This window comes from Acipenser ruthenus, chromosome 27 (genome assembly GCF_902713425.1).
Source record: "Acipenser ruthenus chromosome 27, fAciRut3.2 maternal haplotype, whole genome shotgun sequence".
NCBI lineage: Eukaryota > Metazoa > Chordata > Actinopteri > Acipenseriformes > Acipenseridae > Acipenser > Acipenser ruthenus.
The window spans coordinates 2,662,427-2,690,424 of record NC_081215.1 but is presented as its reverse complement, the minus strand read 5'-3'; the positions used below and the strand labels follow the sequence as shown (position 1 = coordinate 2,690,424).

The window sequence follows — 27,998 nt, the reverse complement described above, 5'->3', positions numbered from 1 at the left end:
ATCATCTCAAACTGCTTTTTATTACATCTTAAATAACAGTACATTTTAATATAGTATCTATCTTGCATCCAGCTTTCTGTAGTACACTGACTGACTTTAAAATTAAATACAAAAGGTGAAAAGGGAACAGTGGGGTGCAGAGAGATCTACAGTTATTTCATGGAGAGAGATAGAGTACGTTTTATTTTTTATATATTTTTTTTTGCCAAGTCCAGGCCTAACGCACAATTACAGCACATTTTTTTGTACAGTATGTCGCAGAGAAAAAAACAGAATGAAAAAAAGAAAAAGCCACTATTGCTAAGGAAAGAGCGTTTCAGTGAAAAGGGACTAACAGAAAACTCTGCCATCCAAACGCTGCAAGTTTTTTTTTTGTTTTGTTTTAATTTTTTTATATTAAAAGAAAGCCAGAAAACCTGTTCATTACAAAATGATTCTAGCATTTAGGTATTGGAAATCTTTCACTACAGCAGGAATTGGATTATATTCCCCAAGTTCTGTTACAAACAGGATGGACTTTCATCATTTCTTTAAGAATCATTCCGTAGGTGTCGATCATAAGAACAGGCTTGTATGTTTCAGGGTTTTTTTTTTTTTTGTATATACCGTGCTTCTCCTTGGTGCATAGCTTTCCATTTTAAATTTAAAGGATGTATGCAGAGTAGCCAAAATATGAATACAGCGGCAATGGTTACAGTTTTAACAGGTTATTGTCTTAAAGAAAAACATCTAAGGACTTAGTTTCATATGCACTTTTTTCTTTTTTTTCTTTTTTTTTATTAGCAATTCTACAGCATGCAATTCTAAGAGTAAACCCACCCATGGCAAACAACCAAAAGTATTTTTTTTTTTAAACTTAGAAAGTTCAAGATCATTATTTTCAAACATTGATTTATACAACATTTCATACAATGAGTATTAACTGCATTTCCAAGCACGGAACCGGCACCTCTGTTAAAAACAGGAAACTCCAGGAGAGTAAACTAGGGTAAAAATGTAACCCCCTCCCCCTCCCAAAACAAAAGGAAAACCAACACAAAAGAAAACAAAACAAATTGAGGGGTTCATCTTCATTTAGTTATTCTACATTACCCAACAACAGAAAAAAGGTGAAGAAAAATTATTTTAAAAACGAGCATTCATTACCACAAACAGCATGTGCTTGGTTAGTTTACGTTTTCAACATTATTCTACATTACGCAAAGTTTCTTTGTGCAAAACAAAGATCTGTGACAAGACAGAAAAGAAATCTGGGACTAAATATACAACTCTGAATGCTGGGCTTGGACTCCCTTGTGTTTGTTTTCAAGCGGATTTAAAAAAAAAAAAAAAAGAGACAGGTAACTTATTTTTATTTTAAACTCAGCTGCAAACAGGATTGTAAAATCCTAGACTGTGATAAAACAAAGCTTTCATTATAATTGTTAAACAAGCCAACAAGTTCACGGATCTAAAATTTAAAATGAAACTAGCAAGAGTTAGATCATTTCATGATTAGGCTCAAACATTTGTTTCCTAGTTACATTGTATGGGATGATAGTGTTTTTTTTTTCTCTCAAAATAGAAACATAAAATGGTCCCAAAAGAAATGCACAATCTTTTGTCTTTTTGCTTTAAAATACCACAGGAATTCTTCTTTTGTTAGGTGATAGTTGTGCTCTTCTTTTTAACGAGAGAAGGAAAGGTAACATTTTGCCCTTTGTAGTTTTGGGGGTGTTTGAGTCAGTATGAGTGGATTGGATATGCAATGATTTTTAATTTTATGTCGGAATGGTCTTCCAGCCACGTTGGAGTCCGAATGCCATCTGAAAAAGAAAACAAAACTTAAAACGAGTCAAAAAAAAAATTAAAAAATCCACAATAGAGGTAAATAAACTTTTTTTTTTTTAAATGTTTCAAAATACTACCTTCAGGCTTTTTAGTTCCAGATCTTGAGAAAGCTGTCCCATGATCCTGTTGCAACAGCCATGCCATCATCAGTTACTCCCAAGCAGCTGACTCTGTTATCGTGCCCAGCAAGAACACCTATAAAAAGATCAAATACAGCAACTGATTAATCACACACAGTGGCAGCTCTAATATAGATTATTTACCCCCAAGTTTGATCTTAACCTTTAAATTAGAAATAAGAATTACATTTCACATCTTGTCATCCTGCTTCATAAAGTGTTGTGGTGAACAGTCCTACATCTGTACAGATGTCAAATATAAAAGCAGTTAAAGATTATTTTAAATTAAATGTCTGCATGTATTTGTAAGATGATGCAAGCCCAGGTTTCAGGGTGTGTGCAACAATCAGGGTGTTCATTTCTGTTGTCTGCTGTAATGCCTTCACTTCACAAACGCAGTCAATAGTGCATTTAAAAATGAATGCCGCCGTCGGAAGCCTTCCCCTGCACCAGATGCTGAAACGGCTGGAAGCGGTTCCAGAGTGAATTAGAAGCCCCAGTCTGTGGTTCTTTGAAAGCAGAGTGCTCTTAATTTAATGGTGCTCCATCAGACCTGCAACATTTTCTTTATTCACCCCTTCCACCACGCCTGAGGAGAAAGATGCCTTTAACCCAACACTTCATAGGCCAACAGGACCAACACAGACGACTGTGCAAGCACACGCAACACTCCAGCAACGTGGCCCGGTTTCTTTATATGCCACCGAAATTAGAACAGAATTGTTAGAAGCCAGCTTGAACAAGAAGAATGACTTTGTTTATCCTCCGTTTAATATTGAACTAAGCTGCTATACTGGGGTACTAGAAAACGTTTATGCAACAACAAAATATTAGGCTGCCAATGTCCTTATGACAGTTTTTTTGCTATCCTTACAAAGGTTTTTATGGATGTAAATATTTGATGTCCATTATATTACTGACTATTGCACGCTTTCCTCAGTATGCTCACTGTCATGACTATCCTTTAAACACATCCACCATAGTTGCCATTACTACTCGTTCATCCACTAAGCAACCTGCAGGAACCAATTCTGGATTCTTTTTGGGCCATTGCATCCTGCATTAGGTACCAGTTATGTGCTATCTATTGCTGTACTCCAACACTGTTGGTCTCCATATTTTTTTTTTTTTTTTTTACATTTCACAGCAATGTATAGATAAAGCTATTTGTTTATTTTCTTTGTAATCTTGCACCAGTGTAACAGGAAAAGGTCTTTGCGTTCAGATGATTTGTGTCGAACTATTCTGGTGCACCAGTAAGCTTACCTGCACGGTCAGCTTTGAGGGAGTCCCAGACGTTGCAGTTGAAGTCGTCATATCCAGCTAGCAGCAGACGGCCGCTCTTGGAGAATGCTACAGAAGTGATTCCACAGATGATGTTATCGTGAGAGTAAACCATCAACTCCTGGTCAGCACGCAGATCAAACAGCCTGCAGGTGGCGTCGTCTGAGCCCGTTGCGAATGCATTGCCATTAGGAAAGAACTAGAAATAGAGAAAGATATTAATAATATCACTTTGCCTAGTTATGATGCAATCTTAGATTTGGCTACTTACATAATATTTTCATCACTATTGCCACTTACTGTAAAAATTATAAATAAAACGTTTAAAAAAAATCCAAGTGTTCTGCGTTGCCATTGCCAACAGTGGCTCTTACTTACGCAGATGGCATTGATGTCGGACTCGTGTCCGGTGAAAGTTTGTCGGCACATTCCTTCTCTGACATCCCAAAGCTTGGCGGAGGCATCGCAAGCACCAGAGACAAAGCACCTGGTATCAGGTGCAAGCGAGAGACTCATGACGTCCCCAGTGTGGCCAGCAAATGTGGTCGTCTGCTGGCCAGTTTCAATATCCCACAGAGCACTACAAACAAAAGGGAACATATTTTATTTAAAAAATAAAATAAAAAAAAGGTATGAAAGTCTCTCAAAGCCAGTTAGGCTACAAACTAAACAAGAATACAGCAAGTGAAAATATTTGGTCATGTGGAAGTGTCATTTGAAAGATTTGCATGAGTGATTTTATAGTCATTAACTTGCCTTCAGGCAACCCCTGGAGTTTAAATATGACACTAACAGTGTCAAATGATTTTTGGTAGGTCATGTGCAACAAGGACTTTCAGTTCCTGATTCCTTACATGGAACTTTGATTCCTTACAACATGCATCCACAGCATGCTTATTTTCTAAACCTGTTCATTATAATTATTCTTTTGCATTCAAATCGTTTTATAAAATAGCAGCTCTTAATTGTCATCTCCCAGTAACCTATTCTATTCATAGTGCACTCGTACTTTACAAAGAATGACAGATTACTGAAACAAAGCAGTAGAAAACTTCATTGAATTTCACTGGAAACTTCTGCCTCTTCCTCAGGTCAGAAAACAGTCTGCTTTGTTTGTGATGAGTCTCTCCCACGCATCTAATTCTCACATATAACAAAAACCTATGTACAGTTTGAGTAGACAGAAGGTATTCATTTCCCTTTTAAATGTCAGATTTAAAGTAATGCAACGGCCTATGGTTTCCCATGTAGCGTTGGTTCAAGAAAAAACATTTACAATTTTGCTCCATTACAGTATAAATCTCTGCAGTAGACAATATAATTTTTTTATTTTCAGCCATCAGAATAAGATTACTAGGAGGTTTCCGCCCTGCTGCTCAGAGGGGAATTTGACATCGCTCAGGATTCTACTGCAGTTCCCCTTACTCACCAGGTGGTGTCTCCAGAACTGGTTACAATCTGGTTATCATCCAGGAAACGACAGCAAGACAGGTAACCTGCAAATTAAACAGACCAAGGAGGAAAAAAAAAAAAAAAAAAAAATCACATCAGTCCTAATTTCTCATGATCATACAGAAGCTAGAATGCAAAACACACAGGTATGCATATACAGGTTTAATTTTTTTTTTTCAAATAAAAATCAGCAATGATGCAGAATGTGGGATTCTGCATCAAAGAGTATATCCTGAAAACTGCAGTGATTAAATGCTGGCTAGGTTTGGGATATTAAAAGGTTCTTAAAAAAGGGGAATATTGAGCTCTTGCAAACTTGCACTTTAGTAGAAATAATACTAATATAATATAATACTCCTTACCTGTGTGTCCAGCCAGCTCACGGCTCACACGGACATTTCCTTCACGCGTTTTCAGGTTGTAAATTGAACAGACGTTATCAAGTCCACCACAAGCTACGTAGTTTCCAGAAGGAGCATATGCACAGGTCATGACCCAGGAGGAGCGCAGAGGGATGGCGTGAACCTGGGGACAGATACAAATCCAGTGACTCAAGACTGCTCAAAACGTTTTAAGATTCCAGTACAATTAAATTATGCAGTCCTTGTTGATAGAAGCCAGCTTTTGGTACTGCAAAGCTTCTCAATGCACATTGTTTTGGAAGCTCTACGTCACATAAAATCATGCATTCATCTCCGGTCCCTCCCTCCATCTCTGGGATGTGCCCTAAATTTGCACAGCACCATGCATTCTGTCTTGAATTCTCTATAATGGTGCACTTGCAGTTTTAAATTCTGATAACTACTGCCGTGGATTTCAAATTAAAACTTCAATGAAGATGCATAACGCTTAGCTAAATCAGTTTTGGTTCAGATGAATTTACCTCAATTATAAGCTGAACCTCCCCCCCCAACATCAGTCTGTCATTATATGGTTATGAATTTAGGAAGAATATTTTCAGTACACTTCCACTCTATATAAAGTTGTATGCTACAGTACAGCTGTTAGGGTGCTACAGAATACATGGTGCTACATTAGATCTTGTAAATACTGTGGCTACATTTTGTTGCACCCGATTGACGGTCATAGTTTTTTGGTTTTTCTATTCCACACTGTAAAAGTGAGCAATGCTAACAGTGGTCTCACCTTGTTTGTGGTGTAGCTGTCCCAGATGATGAGTTTACCATCCTGGGAGGCACTCACCAGCAGTCTGGGGAGAGAGACGAGAAAACATTGATGGTGATGGCAGGAACACAAACAAAATTATAACTGGGTCAATAAATAGGACTGGTGCTAAACAGGCATCCAATGAGCTTTCAGGCAACATCCCAACCTAGTACAGAACTGGGAACCATATAAATTGGAAGAACTTCCCCTAAATAATAATTGAAAAGGACATGAAGTCAACCCAGAGCAAGTACAGGCAAATTTGAGAAGATATTTTTGGTTTTGTGGACAACAGCGCCATTGTACATAAACAAAAAAGTTTCTAAATGAAGGTGGGGAGCAAGTGATTAATGCACGATTAGTTTAAAAGAATACAAATGAACAGATGTTTAATATAATCACTTGTTTACTGGAGAGACTGTTGAAATGTTGCTCTTGTCTAACTCAAGAGATTAACTCAATGTTTTGAATAACTACTACTTTGAATGTCGGCAAACCCTAACATGTTGATGGTTTCTCTGAATGGATACAATGTTTTCTTTTTCAATGAGACATCACAGGCTACAAAATTGTAGGGAAAGTATAAGCAGGTTTGTAGTGGTAGCATAAAATACTTCCTAATTTACCATTGGTTATAAACTTTAGGTAAAAGGAACAGAAAGGACACCTTCCAAAATTGATAGCCTGTGCACAGAATCTTCTTGTGTTTTAGATCTGTTCAGTTCTTGCCAAAGGCAGAAAGCAGCAGTTCATAAAACGCCATCATTTCTGCAAAATACCTTAGTTGGTTGAATGTACACCTCTAGGGAAACCATTAACCTTAATACTAAAAATAGTTATTTTAATGAAGACCAACCTATTTTAGTCATAAAATGATTGCCTTGGTTATATAAAAAAGTCAAGGGAATTTTACGTCACTGCATTCATGACCATATTACCAAAGTCGCCAATCACACTCCATAAGTGGAAATGTGAGCAGTATTTAAATTGATACAGAATGCACCACCAATTCATTTTTTTTTTTTTTTTACCCCTTTACGAGAGCACAGTCCTAAAAATGTTGAAAGCTTAGTCAATTATATCTTTATATCAAATCAAAAGCTAATATTTGTACAGCCTGTCAGATTATAGACTGCACACCTCACATATTAGCCTTATTTCCCGGACCCTGAAATAAACTAATGCAAATCCTGGCACTGCAACAATCTTTAATTGATGTCTTCTGTTTGCACTTATTGAATGCAGCTTGCAAGAGACAGTGTGGTAAAAATTGCATATCATTTGAACAGAGGATTGGCTAGCAAAATTTGTTTGCCACTGGCTGAACATTGTCTGGGTGTGGCCCCTGGGAGGGATCGTAACTCCAGCGAAGCAAGCTTCTATTCTTGGATGAAATAAGCCCAACTGTACGTAACATGGCTTTTATATTTCTACAGGTCTTTATGCTGATTGTTCTGTTTGGAAACACACACACACAGGATCAATGTACATATTTGATAATGATCGACTTTCCTCTTATAATGTTAAAGGCTAAATAACTCTCTCATTCCCCAGACAGATGCAATCACACCTTTGAACATATGTCCTCAGCACCTGTAACGTGGCAACCCCACATCCTTTATTCACTGTAAGATACTTAACAGGGATTGTCCAGTATTATCTCAGTTCACAGACAGACTGTATTAGAGATACAGGAATTAACTACCTCTCTTTCATTAGATTAACCAGCTGCGTTTTAATTTAATTTACTGATTAATGCAACACTAGGATACTCTCGTTTTTTATTTCAGGTAAACATTTGCACTTACTTATCTTGTGTTGAAACAATGTGAAAATTCAGGTGAAGTACAGCAGAAAAGAGTAAAATGAAAACACACACCCCTAACCATGACCTACAAGCTTTAAGATCTTATTGTAAAAGTGGCTTAAATGCAAAAAGCCTTTGTCTAGTTCCATGGGCTACAACACTAAAAATAACTGAGAACATAGCTTGTGTAAAAATAAAATGCAATTTAGAGTATTAACATTTCTGTTTTCCCCTCTAACAATGTAAAATCAATTTAATCATATGAAATACACCCCTTAAGACAGTAACCTAGCTTTTCCCCCCCCCCCCTTTCTTTTAGAAAGTGCAGAAGTTGAGCAGAGCACCTTGACAAATCTGTTTCATTTCCTTGATGGCTTGCTGCTCCACGTAAATTGCTAGTTCATTAGTTTTTCAGGGAGTTCACTTCAGTCAGCTATGTGAACCACAAGTGCCATACATTAACCAGAAGGACCAATCTGTCAAATTCTCTTCCCGTCACCATTGTTCACTACACAGCATCATATGGTTAACAAAACTGGTTTGTATCATTCTTTCACAAACTCTTGCGCCCCTTTAGCATGCCTTTCCTCAGTATTACATTACACCAGCTGATACTCACCTGGAGTCAGTGCCCCAATGCATGGCATAAATTTTAGCCAGATGACCCCTCAGTGTTCGTCTAGTGCGCATCTGAATTCTACCGACAGGATCAATATTAGCTGTGACCTAAAAAAACAAAAAGCAAGTGCCAACAAGTCATAGCATGTACACAATTGGAATGATCTGGTCTCATTAGAACATAAATGCACTGCAGTGATCGAAGTGCAACAATTTTACCCAGAAAAGGTAAGCTTTCTGTATTTCAGTGGGGGTTTGGGTTAAGATATTTGTTGCTACCCCCTCGCCCCTCTCTAATTCTGGATGCTGAAACACTTCAAATTTTAGACGAACCATGCTTCAATCATAAGCTTCAAGTAGCTTTGTAGGATTCCTTTTTTCTCCCCGTCATCTTTAGAGCTGGATTCCAATCGCTGTGTCTCCCACAGCCCCAACATACACCCCTCTCCCTTTCCCAAAAATAAATAGTGGAGGTCATTACCGTGGTCAAGGTGGCATCTGCACAGGATTTCCTGGCATCCTGGAAGAAAAAGAGGAATATAAGACCAGGAATGCTTTAAACTTTTGAAATATTGCAGAATTTGCCAAACTTCATTAACTGAGGCCCACTTTGATGTTCATTAGACAGAGTTGTCTACTCTATAGCACTAAAACTTGAATGTGAAAACACAGTCCACCTTTGGGCCCGGGCCCACCAGTCTGGAAACCGCTTGTTTATAATACATGCACTTTACTATCGTTTTACACATCCTGTTTCACAGCGATGAAGCACAATACATATTAAAAGAACTTCAGTGAGCTTAAACTGTATTGGAAGTTTACTTCTCCTTTCAAGCTAACTGTACCAAGCTAGGTTTTCTTGCCAAACTGTTGTATAAATGAGTAAGTGCTGGAGGGAGAACTGCCAAAAGTAGAACGTACACAGGTTTGGAATTGAAATTTTCATGCAAAATGGAGATGAAAAACGGGTTTTAAATGTGGCACATTCATCCCAGCAAAGTACCTACATGCAATAATCTCTAGAACATAAAAAGTGATTAAAGTCCTGAGACATTGGAGTAAACAGGTTAGCAAGATCTCTAAACAAGAGATAATAAAATCTAAAAAAAGCAATGTACATTTTGGAGAGAAATATTTGATCAAAACCAAAGAAAAGTTGAATACGAGCGCTGAACAATCATCTCCTGTAAACCTGGTCTTTGTTCTATTAACACAGGGCAGGTCCCTCATCCTGTTTGGGCCATTTCCAGGCTCAAGTACACAACAGGATCTGGTTTAAATCACTCTCCTGTAAAGTTTGTTTAGATTCCTTCTCCAAAAAGTCCTTTTCAAATCTATATCCAGCATTCTGCTCACAGTAACACAAACCTAAAAGACAAAGGACGCATCTACATGAACTCTCCTTCACTCCTATAAATCTGGTCATGTTTGGATTAGCACCGGCATATCATCTATATACACAAAAAAAAAAAAAAGTAGGCTCCATACACATCCACAAAACTGACAGTGCAAAACTATAGGACTGCCTTAATTCAGTCTTATGTGACCCTATTGATTACCCCTGTGTGTGTGTTCCATAATACGTGGCAGAAAATGAAAAACAAGTCTTTTTTTCCCCCCACATTTAAGAAAGCGTACTGGCTCCCTTTTATTGGCAGATGCAATACACAAGTGAATACATACTCTGATCTGGTTCCTGAGCTGCTCAGACTCCTGGCGTAACTGGTCAAGTTCACTCATTTTGCTGTGCTGAAGGTGCGCGCGTCACTTCTGCTGTCGGGACACTCAGATCTGAAAGAGACGACCCAGTCTTGATAAATATTGTTGCAATGTCACATTTCTACAGTTTCGGTGTTGGTATTATTATTGGTATCACATATACCTTACACACAATGACAATTTTTTTTTTCTTCATGAAGTTCCATAGAAGTGCATAACCCTATCGGAAACAGACACAAATCCAAATTTGGTGGGATTGTTAATGTTCATAAAAAAAGTTATTGGACAGACCATTTAAAACGGTCTTGTAGGAAAAGTACAGATTTACCAGAGTTTACAATAAAATGAACGTTGCTAAATTAACAATATAAAACAATGAAGGGTTTAAAGTGCTGTCTTGGTATACACAAAAATGTAATGGTCAGCTGCTCCAAGTTGAGACCTCTTTACATTTTTCTAATAGGTCTCAACTTCACAAATGGTTTCATAGCTTTCACGGCACTCAGCTGCATTTGCTCATGAATGAAAGAAGAGTTTGCTACATTACTGCAGTGCTGAATCCCCACAATAGGATCTGCTCGTTTTGGATCACCACAATTTACAAACACATAAAAATAAGTCACTTCAAACATCACAACTACGCAGTCAATTTATAATACAAATTAATTACATTATGCATTAAAAAGAAACAAACCCTAAGACCTACTGTAGTAAAAAATAGCAAATCTTACCATTTTTTTCTACACAAATACATTACTTCTATCTGTCACAAGTTGGCAAAAGTAGTTTGAAAACCATCATCCAAGTCAAAAACAAAACATTTACAGTACCTTATTCCTCTCAACTATGTTATAAGCAGAATCTGCTTGCTGCCTCCAAGTCTAGTATGCTCCAAAATTCAAGTGTCTAGTGCTAGTTTGCTAGTGGCCAGTCCTCTCTTTCTGCATCCTGTCCCAATGTCATCCATAATCCCTGGGACAGCGTTGAGGTCAGCTCCTCAGCTAAATCCAGTTAAGACAAAACCTGCTGATAAGCCTAAAGCAAAGAAATGATCCTTCTGACCCCAATCCTCCAACACGGTCTCAGCCCCAACACTCTCACACACTCCAGTGAAACCTTCTATGATAAAGAAAAACAAAACAAAACCAAAAAAGCCTCAAATATGGAGATAGGGAAATACTCTGTTACTGTAAAACTTTGATCTATCTATCTTTGTCTATACAAGGTAGAACTTAAATCAAGCACAGAATTGTTTCAACTGGGGTCATCAGTGAACTACACTAGCTGAATAATTGTAACTATATTACCTTTCAAATATTAGTAAACCACATAATCTGCAGCAAAAATACAAGCCAGGAGGGTGGTTTTCCATATGCACAAATTGCATGTTTAGAACAGCTGCATTTGCTACAAATTGTGTAGACACAGAGCTGACTAGCCTTAGGTCATGTATCGGGATAAAAACACACATCTTCTTCATACAGACTTCATACTGAGGAGCACTTAAAAGTACAGAAGCCAGGGTGATGCACTGTGGCACAACAGCCCACTCAACTAGGAAAACACACCCAGTGTAAAACAGGGAGAAGTACCACCACCCCATCCCCTTTCCTTATAATCCAAAGCCACAAGAACAAGCACCTCTTTAACAGCACTTGCTAATAGGAGCCTGCAGTCTTGTGCCAGTCTTCAGACCCAACACTGAAGCCAAATTTTGTTTCACTATTATTCACTGGTGATGGTGGAATCTACAAGCTGATCAGAACTCAAACAAGACGAGGCACAGAATCTATGTTTTAGTTTATACCATCACTATCAACTACAAGCAAAACAGGCCTGGGATACATGAAGCAGGAGGAAGAAAGATTGTGGCAAAAGAACGAATAGCCAACTGGAGGTCTAAAATGTCAAAGCAGGACATATAAAAACACCAAGGCAGCTCCTGGAGCCCTTTTCAAAACCCAACAGAAGAAAATAAATCTATTCAGGTCCCTTACCTTACAGTGCCTTTTGAAACAGTTGCTCTCCTTGGCTGGGAACCTGAATGACCAGGTTCTCCTGCACACAATCTGCCTGTTCTACAGCTAACTGGGTCTATATCTGTGCAATGAGCCTAGACCTCCTAATCTTGTTGATAAAAAAATATATGCCACAGTATGTAGGTAATTCCCTCTCTCTCACCTTGCATTAAACAGAGGTGTGCTATGCTGTCAGGACCATTTATCAGGACCTTGTAAACTGAATGACCTGGATATTGCTTTAATCTCATCCCTAAGTGCACTGATACAGTACGCTGGTAATTAATACAAACTTTAGAATTTAGCTAGAACCTTGTTGCACTTTCTCAAAGTCAAGCCTTTGATGCCAACATCGAAAGATATTCACAGCTGTTCGGTCATGCTTACTACACAATCCTCAAATATTTCTTCATGGGGGAATTGTTTTTGGCATAATAATGCCCAAATACTGAATTTAAATACCAAAGAAACCTATTGCTTTAAAACTGGGAGACAGTGCCTTAAAACACAACCCATTTGTAAATAGACTTGCTCTGAAATTTAATACAGAGTGTTTAACATGGATTTAAAAACCCACACAGTAAAGCTCTACTGATACAGTGCAAGAAAGGAAGTTACACCAAATGCATGAAATGGATGCAGTTCAGTAAACCATGCTGATATGCACATGGAGACCTCCCTATTCTATGGTCAAGTTTTACATGATATTTCAGTGTTCTAGTTTATAAAATAAACGATTGCACCAGCTTACATAATATGTAGCATCATGTGTCACAATGCCCTTCTTAATGATAGCCATTTCACAACCTTAGTGTTGGGACGGACCCTACAAATCTTCCCACAACAGCCTTTAAAAAAATAAAGCAAGCAAGCTGATTTTTTTCTTCCCTTCCTATTAGTTACCTTTAGTCTCCCAGAGTGCTGTGCAGTATGCAAACTGTCAAAAGTATGAGGCTTTTACTGTAAAGTCATAAGGGAAATTCTTAAACTTCTGGCTACCCTGTATCATCTAACACATTTTTATGTGCGTTCACAATTGAGGAACAGCTTTGTTTTAGTGCAATGCAAAACACCGAATTATTTCAACATGGGTTGTGCGGAACTAAAGAGAAATACTGGAAGATCCAATTCTATCCAAGATGATTTGTGTGTGTGTGTGTGTGTGTGTGTGTTTTGTTGTTTTTTTTTTTATTTTAAACTTCCTCCAGTTTTAAACAATACATTTCCTGGCACCTTGAAAATGTGTCGAAAGAGGACAGGGAGATTTGTACTTTTTTTTTTTTTTTACTAAAGTGATGAAGATCCGAGATCTCGCGGTGTCAGGGGACAGCACAAGATTAAACTAATGAGACTGAACTAGTTAAAGCCACTGGAGAGAAGGAGGCGGATAGCTAATTAACTACCAATTAAAAAGGTTCAATTGGGTTCAAAATGAATAGAATTTTGTATCGATTCAAACATGGACTATACAACCAATAAAGACGTATTGTTTTCACCATTTCTGGTTTACCATTATTCTGTTCCAACAAGCATTATCTTGGCGAAAGCCTAGTCCAATATTACCATGAAGTAAACAGATACAAATCTGATGGTGCTGTTTTGTCTTTCTGAATTACATCTGGTAGCGTTTTTGACAAATATCCAGCATGCAGGGTCAGATCAAGCCAGGTCTGGCTGTAGTACACATTATTATCACACGTACCACGATATAAAATGTTCAAGTAGAATATTCCTAATACTTTCACTCAACGTATTTCAGAAGAATGTGTTATACAAGAAGTAACGAGGATAGTGTAGCCTCCATAATGACCATCATGAGCATTTCCTGGATTTAAAATGAATGACATAAAGTAGCCCTGTGTGTAATTTTACCCAGTTTCTCATATCTAAAGCGAATTTCTGCAAAAAAAAAAAAAAAAAAAAAAAACAGCTAAGCATTGAAGAAACTCTGCCTTCTCCCATACTGTGCCATTTATAAAACATGAAACCCCTGATTCTAGAGAGGAATTAATAATTAAATGGTCCCCTTCCTCCCTCCCAGCTGCCCGCCATCTACAATAAAAGCTGCTTTAACTGCTTTCTAAAATGTTCAAAGAGATGTACAGTACATCTAGTGTGTGTGTGTGTCTAATATATATATATATATATATATATATATATATATATATATATATATATATATATAGACACACACACATAATTACAGTGTAATAACTGACAATAGGATCTAGGTTGACCACAAGATGTCCCTGATCCCCAGTTTAGTCAAAAGGTGCCTAGAGCTTTTGTCAGCGCTGCATCCGTTTTATATACCTGCCACCCGGGTCTTCCATGTGGTGGAACCTCAACCTTTCGCTCTCTCGTCTAAATCGGACAAAAAACAAAACACTGTGTTGCTTATTGTATTTAAATAGATGCTTTACATGAAAATCTGATCAGTTAAGAGAGTCAGATCCACTGGCATTCCAGTACCATTAGAGTTAACACATTAGAGATGTATTGTTTTTAACGCAGCAGTGTTCCTCCACTCACTAGCGTGTTGCTATTCCTAGTCTCCTCTCTATATATAAGCACCACGCCGCAGTATCAGCCCACAAACTACAAACAGGAAGCTGTGGCAAAGACCTGGGTGTGGCTTGTTACAGCGCAGTGCTCAGAATCCACCTTCCAGTGAATCTCCCTACGATATGTTATTTCACCCCCCTTCTGTTGACTGAATTCTGTTCACCCCATTCCATCTCAAGTTAACCGTAGTACCGACACTAAAATGCACTGTTAACAGTGCACCACCTTTCAGCAAGGTAATCTGTATTACAAAGCTTTTTTTTCTACTTCCATTAATATATATATATTACACACACACAAAATACATAGGTTTGTGCCCTCTTAAAAACTGTATTAAAGAATTGTGCAGTTCCTGGTATATACAGTAGCTGTATTGCACAAACTGTTTAACTAAAAAAATTATTATTCCAGCACAAAATCTAGGTGACCCTCCAGACACTAAAGTATCAAACTACCTGGATAAACATTGAGACAATTTTTCCTGCAACCCAGATTACTGGTGTCTCTTACTAATAAAGCTTTCTCAGCAAAAGCCTTCAGTACTTCAGGATATCTCGCATCAGTGTGCTGGGTTAACACCGACCTTACACAAAAGCATGTGTGGCTGGTGCTACCAGTCTCTAGGGTTGATGAGTGAAGAAATGCCCTACTGTATACACAGTGTGTCAATCTGTGTACACAAAGTCTTTTCTACTGTCTGCAAATCATTTTAAAAGATTACACTGCTGTATTCTAAACCACGGCTGGTTTGGAGACAATGCCAAAGTTATTATTACTTATCACTAGGTTATAAACTGTGTCCCGCACAGGTGCCTTTCTTGGAAATCTGCCATTGATTCACTTATGTAGCATTTCTGTTGTGGCATTGTATTGTATACTGTAGTTTATTCTGGGAGAATATTCCACACAGTCGATTTGGCTATTGTAAAGTTTGCCAAGTCATATAACATTGCCTGTGCGGTTACACTATGGCATTTGCCAAATGCGTTAAGGTGGTCTTAGCTTGACAACCACCGTTAACAACCACACACTGCAAAACCTCCATGAACAAACAGCGTTTCATTCGAGGCAGCCTAAGGAAACGAGCTATGTGAATAAGAACAAGGCAGAGGAACAGTTGGAAGGCAGGGTTTGGCTCCAAGCAATTTCCTTCATTTTGTTCTGCAACGCATATTGACAATAAAATGCAAACAAGCATGGCTGCTGTAATCACATGAATTGTGTTACTGACGTACTTTAAGCAGGAATCCAGAAGCTTGAAGTGTCAAGCATTCCACTGAAATGAGCAGCGCTACCAGGTAGGATTTGTATTGAATTTTTTTAACCTGAAACCTTATTGGTGGTTTTCTGGTCTAACGGATATATTTTTGTACAAGTGCCTAACAATGTATCCTATCAGTTTAAGAATACTGTATGTTCTATTGGCAAGTTTAACATCTAGAAGAGCTCTCCATTACTCCAAATTACTATACCTATACATCAAATATCTGAACGGTTTAGATGCATTGATGATTAAAGTCAGTCTCCTCTTGGCAGTTCTCAGAGAGTGCTTTTCTTAATGTTTATGTAAAGCAAGCCATTATAATCGCTTCCATGCAGATATGCTGCAAAGGGGGGAAATCTCAGGGGGGTTTTCTACCAACAACAACAACACTTAACTCCTTGCCTTGGGAGGAAAAATGACAAATTAATCATAACACAAAACACCTGCTTACCTCTAAACCGAACTCAAGACAGGCATATAAAAGAAAGGGACACTTCCTTTTATTCCTCTTTGCACGCCCTAGATTCTTCACTATTGTTAATACAGGATTAATTTCACTCAGTGCAAACATATATGGGTCACTCTGATGCCCATTCAGCGGTGTCCCGTTAACCAGCCAATGTCTGCATCAGAGCACTCCACCTGGCAAGCTGTGAAAAAGCCGATACTCTTTCTCTATAGGACAAGCTACAGTGTTCACGGCTTTGGTGCCAGGGATCCAAGTCAATCATAACAATAAAAATCAAACAATCATTTTAATGGAAACAGGGACCAAGGAGGCTGACAGATGGGGAGACATTCACATGTACCAGCTTGTTTAAGGGCAGGCTAATTGTTGTAGGCCTATGCCATAGGGAAATCAAGGTGGTTATTTTTTTACCACCATACCAAAAAAAAATAAAGTGCTTACCTATATTCATTAACAGGTATTACTAAATCTTTATTTGCAGGAGCTTGAAAGTGAGATGTGAAAGAAGTCAAATCAAATAGACTGCAAGCCAAGCCTCACACCTTCTATCAAGACATTCAATAACTGCAACCAACACAATACAAAGTGAAGCTACTTTGTTTAAAGAAAAAAAATTAAAAAAGGTCTTGGCACTGTCAAACCAAGAACCATTAATACAGTAACAAAACAGTTATTATGCAACACCAGCAAATGTGCAAGATTAAAAACACAGGATATTATGAAATAGACATTAATGATATGATTTGCTGCATTTTTGTCAAGATCCTTGTGCATGTCAAAACCCCTGGATTTGAAACCTCGTAATACAAATCAGTGTTCCAGATAAGGTTTTGGGTCTGGGAGTAACTTACCCTCTAATTTTAACACAGAGTGTAGAATGTATTTTCAGGGGGTAAAATGCAACATTACCTTGAAGTCATAAGTTGGGGGAAGTAGGTTCTTAGAATACAAGGAGAAAAAGAAAAGCCACGCCTTAGGATTGCAGGCAGCTAAAAGCAGCAGCTGAACCTACTGTAGGGCTACTGATTTTCAGCGATCATGGAATTAGGCATTTTGGGAATAGAATTTTGCAGTTTGTCTTTTTCAACAAAAGACAGAGCTAAAACATTTTCTGATTATCTATAGGGGGATGGTAGGGTACTATTCTGCAAACGTTGCTGTAATTTGATCATGTACAGGTCAATACCATTAAGATAATATTGCCAGTCATAAACACGTAGAGAACAAGAAAGCCAAAGACAGTAACAAATGCAAAGCACTGCATTCTATGCTGAGAAATATAGACCCAAGGTACTGTGCTCAAGGCAGGGCTTTCCATAAGTAAGCTAAATTATTTGTGTATTTAATAAGTTTAGTTTAGTAGCAGCAGAAGACACAAGTCTCACACATCTATTACCAGAGAAAACAATAAATAAATTTACATTTTATATCCAGTAGCTTAAATGAGGTTGGGTAAAAAATAGTAAGCTGAAATGATTGTGAGCTCACTCACTGTACTGTTGTGTCTTGCATTTCCACCCAAACATGCACATTCATACACCAGCAATGCCTAACAAGCTACCTGCAGTAACAAACTCCACTGATACATTAGCATTACACTGAGGAAATTGCCTCAAATAGTGGAGCTAATGGAGCTTTGCGGCTGAGGCTGGATTCTGTACTTCCTGCCTGAAGGCTGGTTGGGGGTGGGGTGTGGAGAAATGTAATGTCTGGAGGATGACAATAGCTTTTCCTGATCCCAAAGGAAAAGCTGCATTAAAACAGGTGCGGCTCCCATTTCCGAGATGGAAGAAAAGGAAAAATTATATAAAAATCATAAAATATTTTAAATAAAATCTAATATTGTGGTGGAAAGAAAGAATGGAAATAAAGCATTAACGGATACAAGAATGACCATTTATATTGGCATTTAAATAACAAGCCGCAATCACTGACTGAAGAGGCATAGGAGTCTTTCAAAAGCTTGTTGCACGAAAGAGAGATTGCTTTTACTGTTAATTACATAGTTATCTAAATCAGGAGAAAATATTGAGATATGGAGGACCTGTGATGAAACACATGAGGTTAACGGAACACACAAATTGCATTTTAGATTATAAATTCATAGGTCACTTATTTAGCAAATCTTTGATTCTATATTTCTGAAATCAATGCATCAAACTGGTCCCCTCTGAAAAGTGTTCTTGTTGTTTAACTGAACAGTCACTTGTCCAGCGGTATCCCACAATACTATTCTCCTGTAACCAAGATACAAGGTACCTCAAAGGCAATGGTAACCAGGAAACAAGGGCAAAGTTTACATGTTGCAAACAGATCACAGCAGAGATTGCATCCAACAAATATAAATCGGTGTTCAGCAGTTATGTTCCATCTACTATATCTTTTCCAAAAGTCTTACAATATGTAGCTTTTTAATTTTTTCTTTTGGAAGGGCTTTGGACAATAGTGTTCACAGTGCAATCAGCACTCACCATTAGATCCTCCATAAATCTCCTTTGCACAGTATAACAAATATTCATTACATCAAACTGAGAAGCCGATTTAGGCATCCAACTTCAGATTTTATTTTCTTTCTGTACGGTTTAAAAAAAAAAAAACCCACACACACACACACACACACACAATCCAACTATTGACTTCCAGTAAAGTGAACTCTTTCAGAGGTGGCTTCTTTGATCCCAGTCTAATAAAGTCTGGTTGACTCTTCACATGCAGTAAAAGCTCAGTGTATTCTCTCTGTGCAGGGCAGTGAATAGGAGTGATCTCACTATGGGTGTGGTCAAAACAGGCCAGCTGAGCACACTCAAGGAAGCCTTCCAGTTGTCAGAGTACAAGAACAATGATGGAGAAGAAAATTGAAGATAACCCAATTGAAGGTGGACCTATAATAATAATTATAATAATAATAATAATAATAATAATCAGTCACAAGGGATATTTTTTGTGAAGATCATTACCCCACAGTCTAGCCTTTTCCCTTTAAATCAGCATGTTTTTGCTCTGTATTTTTATTTGCTGTAGTCTTTTATAAACTAGGCCCATATAAGCTTGTGACCTCACCCGCTGGCAGGTGGCTACGGAGTGTGGATGACACAAGAATCCAGTAAAATCCATGATCTTAACAAAATTGAATATAAACTGGATCAGCATACAAAGCCTTTTTGCAGCTCAATTAGGTGTATTTTCTACTAAACCTCCACGGGGTGGCATATGGTATGGAACAGCGAGAGAGATTAGTTTTTATAGGGCCGTGACGCTGAAACAAGACAACAAATAAAACTATGCATACCTGTCTAGTCTGGGTCAATAACTTAATATTTATATGCAATTAGGTCGACATAAAACACCAATTGGGAACAGAATGTTTCTGAAAATTAAGCTTTTTTTTTTTTTTGCTCTTCAATTCAAAAGTTAGCAGCAGTTCTCTTCCAGAAATCTAGTATGGAAATATTAAGTTACAGTATCTCAGGAACAGGAAAGAAAACACTAACCTTTCCTGTTCAAAGCAAACTCCTTGCTTCAAATGCCAGCCCTGACTGGGATTCAGACCATAACCATGACAGTTAAGCACTACACTCTGTTAACACATTGCTGTCTAGTGTTGCAGCTACACTTCATCTTAAAGTTGACACATAACTATGGAAACCCAACGACGAGACACCAAGAGACGTGTAAGAGTCACTCCCCTTCACCTCTTCTTACCTAAAGCAAATAAGTTGAAAGACTTAGGCCTATACCAAGCTTCTGCAAGCCAGGCTTTTACAGAGGTGAGCCCAATTTCATTACGACATCTCTAGTATAGGTGTTAAGACCTATGAGTTTATAGTGCCATTTATCGAAGCAGTCTGTGAATTTGATGTCTTCGGTTTAAAGTGGAAAACTAAATTAGAATATTTTAGAAGTGGTTTCCTTGACGTTACAGGCGTCAAGCACCACCCATAATAAAGAAACTGATACCAGGCTTCAGACAAATAGACGAAGTTTAATTAATTTCACCAGAAACACTTCAAGTTAACAAATGTTTCAGCTAATGAAGGCAATAAATTATTAACCGAGTGACCATAGGTATCGGGGCTGCATTACAGATGTCCAGTCTTTGGATTAGTGTGTTTGTATGTGGGATTGTGGTAGTATTCACCTTGATACAAGCCTAAAAGTCATACTAAAACTGAAATGACAACCACCTGTCCACATGGATAACAGACAACGAATCCTACTTCACGAAAACGGTAACAAACATCTTATAAAGGCTGTATTTAGACAGCCAGTGGTAGAAAGTTGCAACGCCACAGATCAGATCTGGGAAATGCCAGAAATACATTTTTTTCTCCCCCTTTAAGGCTAAAGTCACTAACCTTCTTCAATGGTAAACATCAGGGTCTGGGGGTTGGGGTTTTTGCACATTGTCCAGCCACCAGCATAACATTAAGATAATGTTGGAGTACAATAGAAGAACTGTATGGATTATATTTATAAACCAGCTCCCATTCTCCTCTGCATGACAGTAAGACCTGGAGGGGGAGCACAGGGCTGAAACACAGCAATTACATCAAGACTCTTTGTAAAAAATAAGGACGACAAAAAACTAAACAGCAATGCTCAGATACCATGAACTAGTACCAACATCACACACCATGAATGAATTCCAGGTTAAACGTAGACTCAGTTAACAATTTATTCCCATCAATCCTTTGTATAAATTGCTAAATAATCTCAGAATTGAAAAGAGAACTGAAGACTGACCCAATAGGGATTGAAGACCAAATATATACAAGACTAAGGAAAATGTCCCAGCTTTTGACAAAACAAAAAGCCCTGCTATCATTTTCATACATTACTTGCATGTAAAACCTTGCATAATGTATCCTTGGTCCCTCCTTCCAGCAAAGCAGACTAGTCACCCCACTGGTTATGCATAGACTGCTGCGTCTAAATTTTTGTATTTTAAGCTTACTATGTTCACCGATAAATGGTAAAACTTTACAGCTAAAAGGGGAGCGGAAACAGACTGTGCTTTTAAAATTCACAAGGGTGGTGCTGCTGCAGGTAATCATGGATGCAAGGCAATTTGCTAGCAACTGTATGCATGGATACCAGCTATGAATTGCCCTGAAAGAAGTCCCTTCACAGGATCTCCCATGTGTGCCAGTTCTCAGCTGTAAAATCATACTTATTTTCCACTGGAATATCATGATGAAACAACTTGCCGCAGGATAACTATCAAGGTTTTTTTGTAGGAACTTGCATATTTGTCACCTGCTTATCACAAATAAGTTTGTTCAGCAGGACATGCTTTAACAAATCTTCAGATGTTACAGCGTAACCCTCATCGTACTGTGAACCACCTTGGAAAGTGACTAAACCTGCCTGAAGCAACCAAGTAGCAAAACCGGCAGAAATGCTGCTCAACTACAACACTACTTCTATATGTAAATGTCATTTCTAAGTACAGTAACTGCAATTGAAGGGGGTGAAGGGGCATTCGAAAAACAAAGTCTGGTTGAAGGGAAAAGGCACTAAACACTAAAATTAATACATTTGGACAATTTAAAACAGTGTCAAAGCAAAGATTACTTTGTCCTGAGAACACAGTATGGGTCACAAAATCATTTTCAGACAGATAGTACAAGCCATAGGGATGCATGGGAAAAGGCTCAGAGTAAACACTATTCAAACCAGAGGTCTGAGGTTTCACATGCAAAACAAGACATCCAGTTAGCATGCCACAGCTCTGCATGTTTAGTGTACTGTTGCCCCTCAGAGAAACAGTTAAATATACTCTACTTTCCAATTACTTTGCTTATTATTCAAAACAGGACACAAAGGCAGCATCGTTCTTTTACAGTAAAGCATTTGAAAAACAAACAGCTTACTATTAAGTTTTGACAGTATTGCGGTGCTTCCCAATACACACCAACAAACTAAATTCATGTTATTCTTTTCATCTTCAGTCTGCTTCCAGATTTAACTTGGATTAAACCAGGACAAGAAACTTGTGAATATCTATCCAATACAGAGCGCCAAACAAGTACAATACTCCCAAGGCAGCAGTCCATTAGACTAAGAACTTTAACGCAGAAATTCAAGGTGATAAATTTGTAATTTTGATTACACACTGCAACATTCAGTTGTGTAAAGATCCAACAATGCAAGCAAACAGATCAAATTTGAGGTCTTCTAGTCCTTCAGTTCAAAATTCAAGACACTAAAATTGCGATTCGCCAGTAAAACAAAGAACAATGTAATGACGAAATCCAAAATGTATTGGATCAGTACCAATCTGAGGAGTTTTTGGAGCCAGTTTTTACTCCTACAGTACCTAAAGTCTGAGAAAGAGGACACATGATATATTTCAGATGACCTAGACAGCCAGAATAGAGGGTCACTGACTAGCAAACTTAATCGAAGTCAGCTGTAACAACAATACACACCTAACACAGGGTCTGAAATAAACTACAGGTGTCTCAAAGTGCAGTGCAAAACAGGACAAAAGCATTCAGACCAGGTGGGTGGGTCACTCCAGCTCTTCAAAAATAGCAAGGCATGCAGGCATCCAGTTTGTTGTTTTTAGTTTGTTTGTTTAAGTGGTCCGCTAATTTAGCACATAGCCACGTTGTGACCATATTACTTATTCAGATACTTTGGGATCTAACAGATTTACCACAGAGGCGTGCGCTTTGTCTCTAATGGAAATACAGTGCTTTGCAGACAGGACAACACTAGAAAGGAAATACTATTAGTTCAACTAGTTTAGCACGAGTGTGGATGAACATCTACTATCTCTTACAATATCCTGAATTCCTGCTGGCATCCACCCCTCAGAACAAAGATTTTAGTGGCTATTGAAGAAAACGGAAACTATAGTTTCAGGCTCTCAATGCAGAGATGCTTTTTATCGTCATCAGTTTTGCTTTTGTGGAGTCAAACCACAACCCTAGACAATCAAAAATCTGCACCACACCACAATTATTTAGGAACACATGTCAACAGCCCTAAGGTGGAACCCTTAGAGTTATTTTCTGATTGCAGGGGCAGGCAAGCCAGCGAGTCAACTCCTCACAGCCTGTGTGTAAAATCTCTCATCGTCTCTCTGAAAACCCAGCCCTGAAGGAATCACAAGGGATCGAGTTTCAGGAAAATGTTTACGCATACTCGTACGAAAAAATAATGCTAGGGTTCCATGGATTTTGTCTGTAGCCCAAGTGATCCTCCCTCACTTAAGTCATAAACCATTCTTTCCAGTCAATGAAGTGACCCAAGTTCTGTCCGAGTTCCTGTGGAAGCTTGTCCTCCCCCCTATTGTATAACAGACATATTACATTCAAATACCAATGATGAGAACAGTCCAAGCAAAAAACAAACTTAACATGTGAATAACCAGGAAATCTCCCCTGATTACTTCCAAGCTTAAGGGTGTCACCAGAAGACTATCAAAAGCATGGCATTACAAAACAATTTTCCAATCAATATTCACCAATATTGATCCACAGAGCTGGAAAGAGTTTTATTTATGCAACTTAAGTCCATAAGCCCTTGATTATATGGATAGTACTACACCCAATGATTACACATTTCTTTGAGGAGCACGTGTCTAACACCTCTATGGAGGTGTTGCTGGTGGAGTATTTAAGAGCAGCATCAACACAAACAGACTTTGCATTCCAACTAAACCGTACAAAAATCAGTTCTCCCAACATGTTAATTCGGATCTAAAAAAAATAGTTCTTTAAGAACTGGTTTGCCCACTTGCCTTTCTTTTAAAAGTATTGTGTATGCTGGACTCGTGCCTGTACTATCCACACACATCACCAGGCCACTGTACCTGCCCAACCTCTTGTCTCAAGACAAATAAATAACGAGGCTTGTTAGTAGTCCACTATTATTCACAATTCCATGTGACTGAAGCAGGATAGTGCTGTTTTACTCAAATAGTACTATCACTGACCAATCCAGTAATCCTCAAATCTGAAATCCACGAGCAGTAAGACTTTAATCCAATTCAGAGACTGACAGCAAAGGCTGAACAATGGAATGTAGGGTCTCAGGTATGGGGCCCTATGCAGAAAACGAATGAATGTTTTAAAAATGTTGTTTTTAATGACCATTTTGATAAACTGCAAAGAACGTTAATAAAATGCTTCAACAATATTCTTTAACACGGTCCCTTAAGTTTTGGGTGTAGGACAGATGAAAATATATTTCCAAATAAAAGTGATGCTTCAAATCATTAGCCTACTCGTTAACTGGAATCTTGTATGAGTGTCCTCATTTTAACTCAGCCTCTTTGATCTCCTGATGCTTTCAAGCAGCAAAATAATTTTTAGAAGTTACAATTGCAGTAAAAACACCATTAGTAACACCCAGAATGAACAGCTATTTTGAATAATGAGTATTCTTGCATAAATAGTGTAAAAAGAAAGAACAGTCCAAACTACAGTGATAATCTTTGTTTTCCAAGAAACATGGTGCTGTTAGTGACCCGTTTTCCTAAAAAATACGCCTGCTTTCCACTCCCCCCAAAAAAGGAGCCTATATCTTGAAAAATTAGATCTGGAGAACATACAGCTGAAGATCAGAGTCCTCTGGAACATACAGATAGCAATACATAGAGACTATACCTCATATTTTACCACCTAATTAAATAACAAAAGGGTGTACTGTGACCAGAGAACAACATGGGGAATTTGGTGCTTTAGTGTGATCTGTATCCATCCAGTTACATACAACCACCCTGAGAAAATATGTGTTTAACCTTTTTATTTACAAAGAAAAAAAGATGCAACACATTTAAAAAAGAAATTATATATATATATATATATATATATATATATATATATATATATATATATATATATATATATATATATATATATATGATATTGCAATCAACCAAAGAATTTGGGTTGGAAAGGAAGAATAAATCCTCTTTGAAAAAACATAAAAAATAAGATGCAGTGGCCAAAAATAAATGTGAACCAATTAATAATCTTAAAATGAAGACAGGCTTTTGAGTGAGGCCTCCATACACAAATTACCCACAACCTGGTCAAGCACAGCCCACCTTTTCATTTACAATTAAACCTAAAATGAAATACCACACTCGCATCTAAAAGACTTCTACATCTCATCTTTGTTAAAACAAATAAGGATCTACTGATAACTGACTTACTGTTCCTCCCCTCCACCCACCCCGATATATACAGCAAGCCTTGCACTAAAAATAGCAAAAATAGAACTCAAAGCAGTGATTTTAAACCAGTGAAAACCAAGCGTGTCGTAAATTAACTGTAAAAATGCAAAAACACACCGTTTAAATAATTAACGCTGTCGTTTCATTTGAAACCCCTGCCCAGCTCTCTCCTCGTTCCTTAAGTGAGGATGTTGCTGATGGCTTGCACTGAAAAGAGGAAAACGATAAAAGCTGCAAACGCCATCTTGTGCATTGCAGCTGCTTGGGCCCGGAATAGAGAAACTCATTCATTCAAACAGAGAAGAACTTAACTGGATGCATTCAGCTTTGTAAAACTAAACAAAATAGCTAATTTCTCGAATTAAAATACAGCAAACCTCGCCCTGGATGCACATAAACAAAAGTTGTTTGCGGTTTATAAATAAATAAATAAAAAGGAGCAAAGGTATTTGCAGTCTATCGTTTCTATGTATGTAGTAAAATCAATATACATCCTGCTTGCTCTCTGCAACAATGTATGTATATGCAACATTAACAGCATCAAAAATAAATAAGCAGATTAACACCCGTGGAGATCGAACAGCGTTTTCTTCATGCAGAAATCCCCTCCCCAGATTGATTCGTGTTTATGCAGCTGGAGTATTCTCAGCTTCCTCATTTTAAAATGCATGTATTTCCTCTCCATATTTTATAAGCGTTACAATACTAAACAGCTAAAGGTAGGCTAACAGTGTTCAGAAGTCAAACCAAGATGACACCCCCCTCCGTTACCTCCCCTCTCTGACCGTAGCTGTATAAAATAATGTCAAAATCATTCTCTTATTGGCAGCTAATTAAAATCAGTATTCCTGGAATTAATATGGCTACATGAGTGGCAGAAAACGCGCTCAGACACGCAGAGTCTGCAAATCCACACCAAACACTAGCAAATCGTGAAAACACCATCCCACTGTCATGAATATTAGGGTGCACAATATTTCTGTGGTGAAACTAAATCGTTAGACACGAACGTGTACTAGTATGGGGGTGATTACACATATTCTTCCTGTTTGATCACAATGCTCTCATCATATTTGATTCAGAGGCCAGACAGTATGAGCACTGCCACTTCAGTTATTTTCTAACACAAAGCTAAAACGTATTTAATTACGCATTAACATCGGTTTACTAATACTATCAGCACACTCACTATTTTGCAGAAACTGACCCTCGCTCAGTCTAAAGTCGTTTCTCCATTTTTATGATTTTCTAGAATGCATTTCCCCCTTTCTACCTTAGATTTTAAACTTTCAGAGCCAATTAATTAAATTCGAATTAAATCACAGCTGAACAGATTTTATAGTACAAACCCAGGTAACCCAAGCAATTCTACGGAGCTGTAGTATAGTAAATAAGTATTTTGATACTATGACTGTCATATGCCCATTAATCTCCGTCATCAAGCATTTTTCAAATTAATAAAAATACAAACGAGTCTTACATTGCTGATATCAAGTAGATTATCAGAACATTTAAATAAAACAATTTAAAAATACAATAAAATGAGGAATCCGAACCAGCCACATTACAAATCAAGACATTTCTTTTCCGCTCTCTGGGTTAATACCACAATGCTTCAAAATCTAGTAGTAATACAGGTTTAATTAAAACCCGTTAACGTTTTTGTATTAATTCAGTACGATTGTCAAGAAATGTATTTAAAACGGCAATATCACTAACCTACTACCGTATATAAACGCATCTACCACGTCTGTTATTTAAAATCACAGATCTCAACGAATAATTCGTTGTATATCAATAAAAAATATTACTGCTGTTTTGTGGTACAGATTATTGGTTTTAAAACACCTTTTTTTAATGAAATCTCGTCGCAGCACACACCACAACGACCCGACCAACCAACCCCAAATTAACCCTTTCTCCAACAACCACATTATATCTCTATATATGCATTCTTTGAATTTTTTTTCTGTTTTCTTCGGTGTTATTTTCCTTACCTGTTCTCAGTCAGGGTGCCCGTTGTTTATATCGCATTGACTGGGAACAGCTATATCGGACTCTCCTCTCCACTCCGCTCCGACCGACACGACAGACAGACAACGCTCCCCGAACCGAGCTCTAGATACGCCAAGGGAAAAAACACCGGCACAGTGGCGCAGAGAAGGGCAGGGTTCACCGCAGCAAAGACAAAAATATATATGTTGGTTTGCTCTTCAAAACAACGCCGAATGCAGCTTTGTTCAGTTCGGTTTCGTTCAGCCCAGACCCCGCTTCTCTAGCCTTTCTTCCTTTCTCACTCGCTCTCTTCGCCACTCTTTCTCGGCTCTCTCAGGCACATCAGTCGCTTCCTCCGGCCATCAAACAGCAGAGATGGGCGCGGTAACCCTGCACTGAGCACCGGGAAACCCCACGCTGCGGTGGCGTCACCGCGCACTCGCGGAATCGTCAGCGCGCTCGCAGCTCGCTGCAATCCAAACGCAGCGCGGGAAACGGTGA

The 27,998-nt window shown here is 38.1% G+C and overlaps 1 protein-coding gene across 4 annotated transcripts; it reads right to left on the bottom strand.

Moving 5' to 3' along the window:
- Position 1: 1 nt before the first annotated feature.
- Positions 2–27,981, bottom strand: LOC117963641 (guanine nucleotide-binding protein G(I)/G(S)/G(T) subunit beta-1). 4 transcript variants are annotated; one of them, XM_059001849.1, is made up of 11 exons: positions 27,500–27,981; positions 9,961–10,068; positions 8,759–8,797; positions 8,279–8,385; positions 5,832–5,895; positions 5,048–5,210; positions 4,663–4,729; positions 3,612–3,813; positions 3,216–3,432; positions 1,908–2,025; positions 2–1,805 (listed from the first exon to the last, which is right to left on the bottom strand). In XM_059001849.1, the coding sequence occupies exons 2-10, from the start codon at positions 10,015–10,017 to the stop codon at positions 1,919–1,921; spliced, it is 1,023 nt and encodes a 340-aa protein (XP_058857832.1). In that variant the 5' UTR covers positions 10,018–10,068; positions 27,500–27,981; the 3' UTR covers positions 2–1,805; positions 1,908–1,918. The 4 variants fall into 4 exon arrangements, with proteins under 4 accessions (XP_058857832.1, XP_058857834.1, XP_058857833.1 ...); XM_059001851.1 differs by lacking the exon at positions 27,500–27,981 and adding an exon at positions 11,994–12,152; XM_059001850.1 differs by lacking the exon at positions 27,500–27,981 and adding an exon at positions 10,827–10,983.
- Positions 27,982–27,998: the final 17 nt, after the last annotated feature.

Excerpts from the sequence above, each read along its gene's own strand:
- LOC117963641 (XM_059001849.1), bottom strand. The coding sequence starts at position 10,017 with ATGAGTGAACTTGACCAGTTACGCCAGGAGTCTGAGCAGCTCAGGAAC. Across the intron at positions 5,211-5,831 it reads ACAGCTACACCACAAACAAG|GTTCACGCCATCCCTCTGCG; the intron begins GTGAGACCACTG and ends ATCTGTCCCCAG. Across the intron at positions 3,433-3,611 it reads CCGACATCAATGCCATCTGC|TTCTTTCCTAATGGCAATGC; the intron begins GTAAGTAAGAGC and ends CTCTATTTCTAG.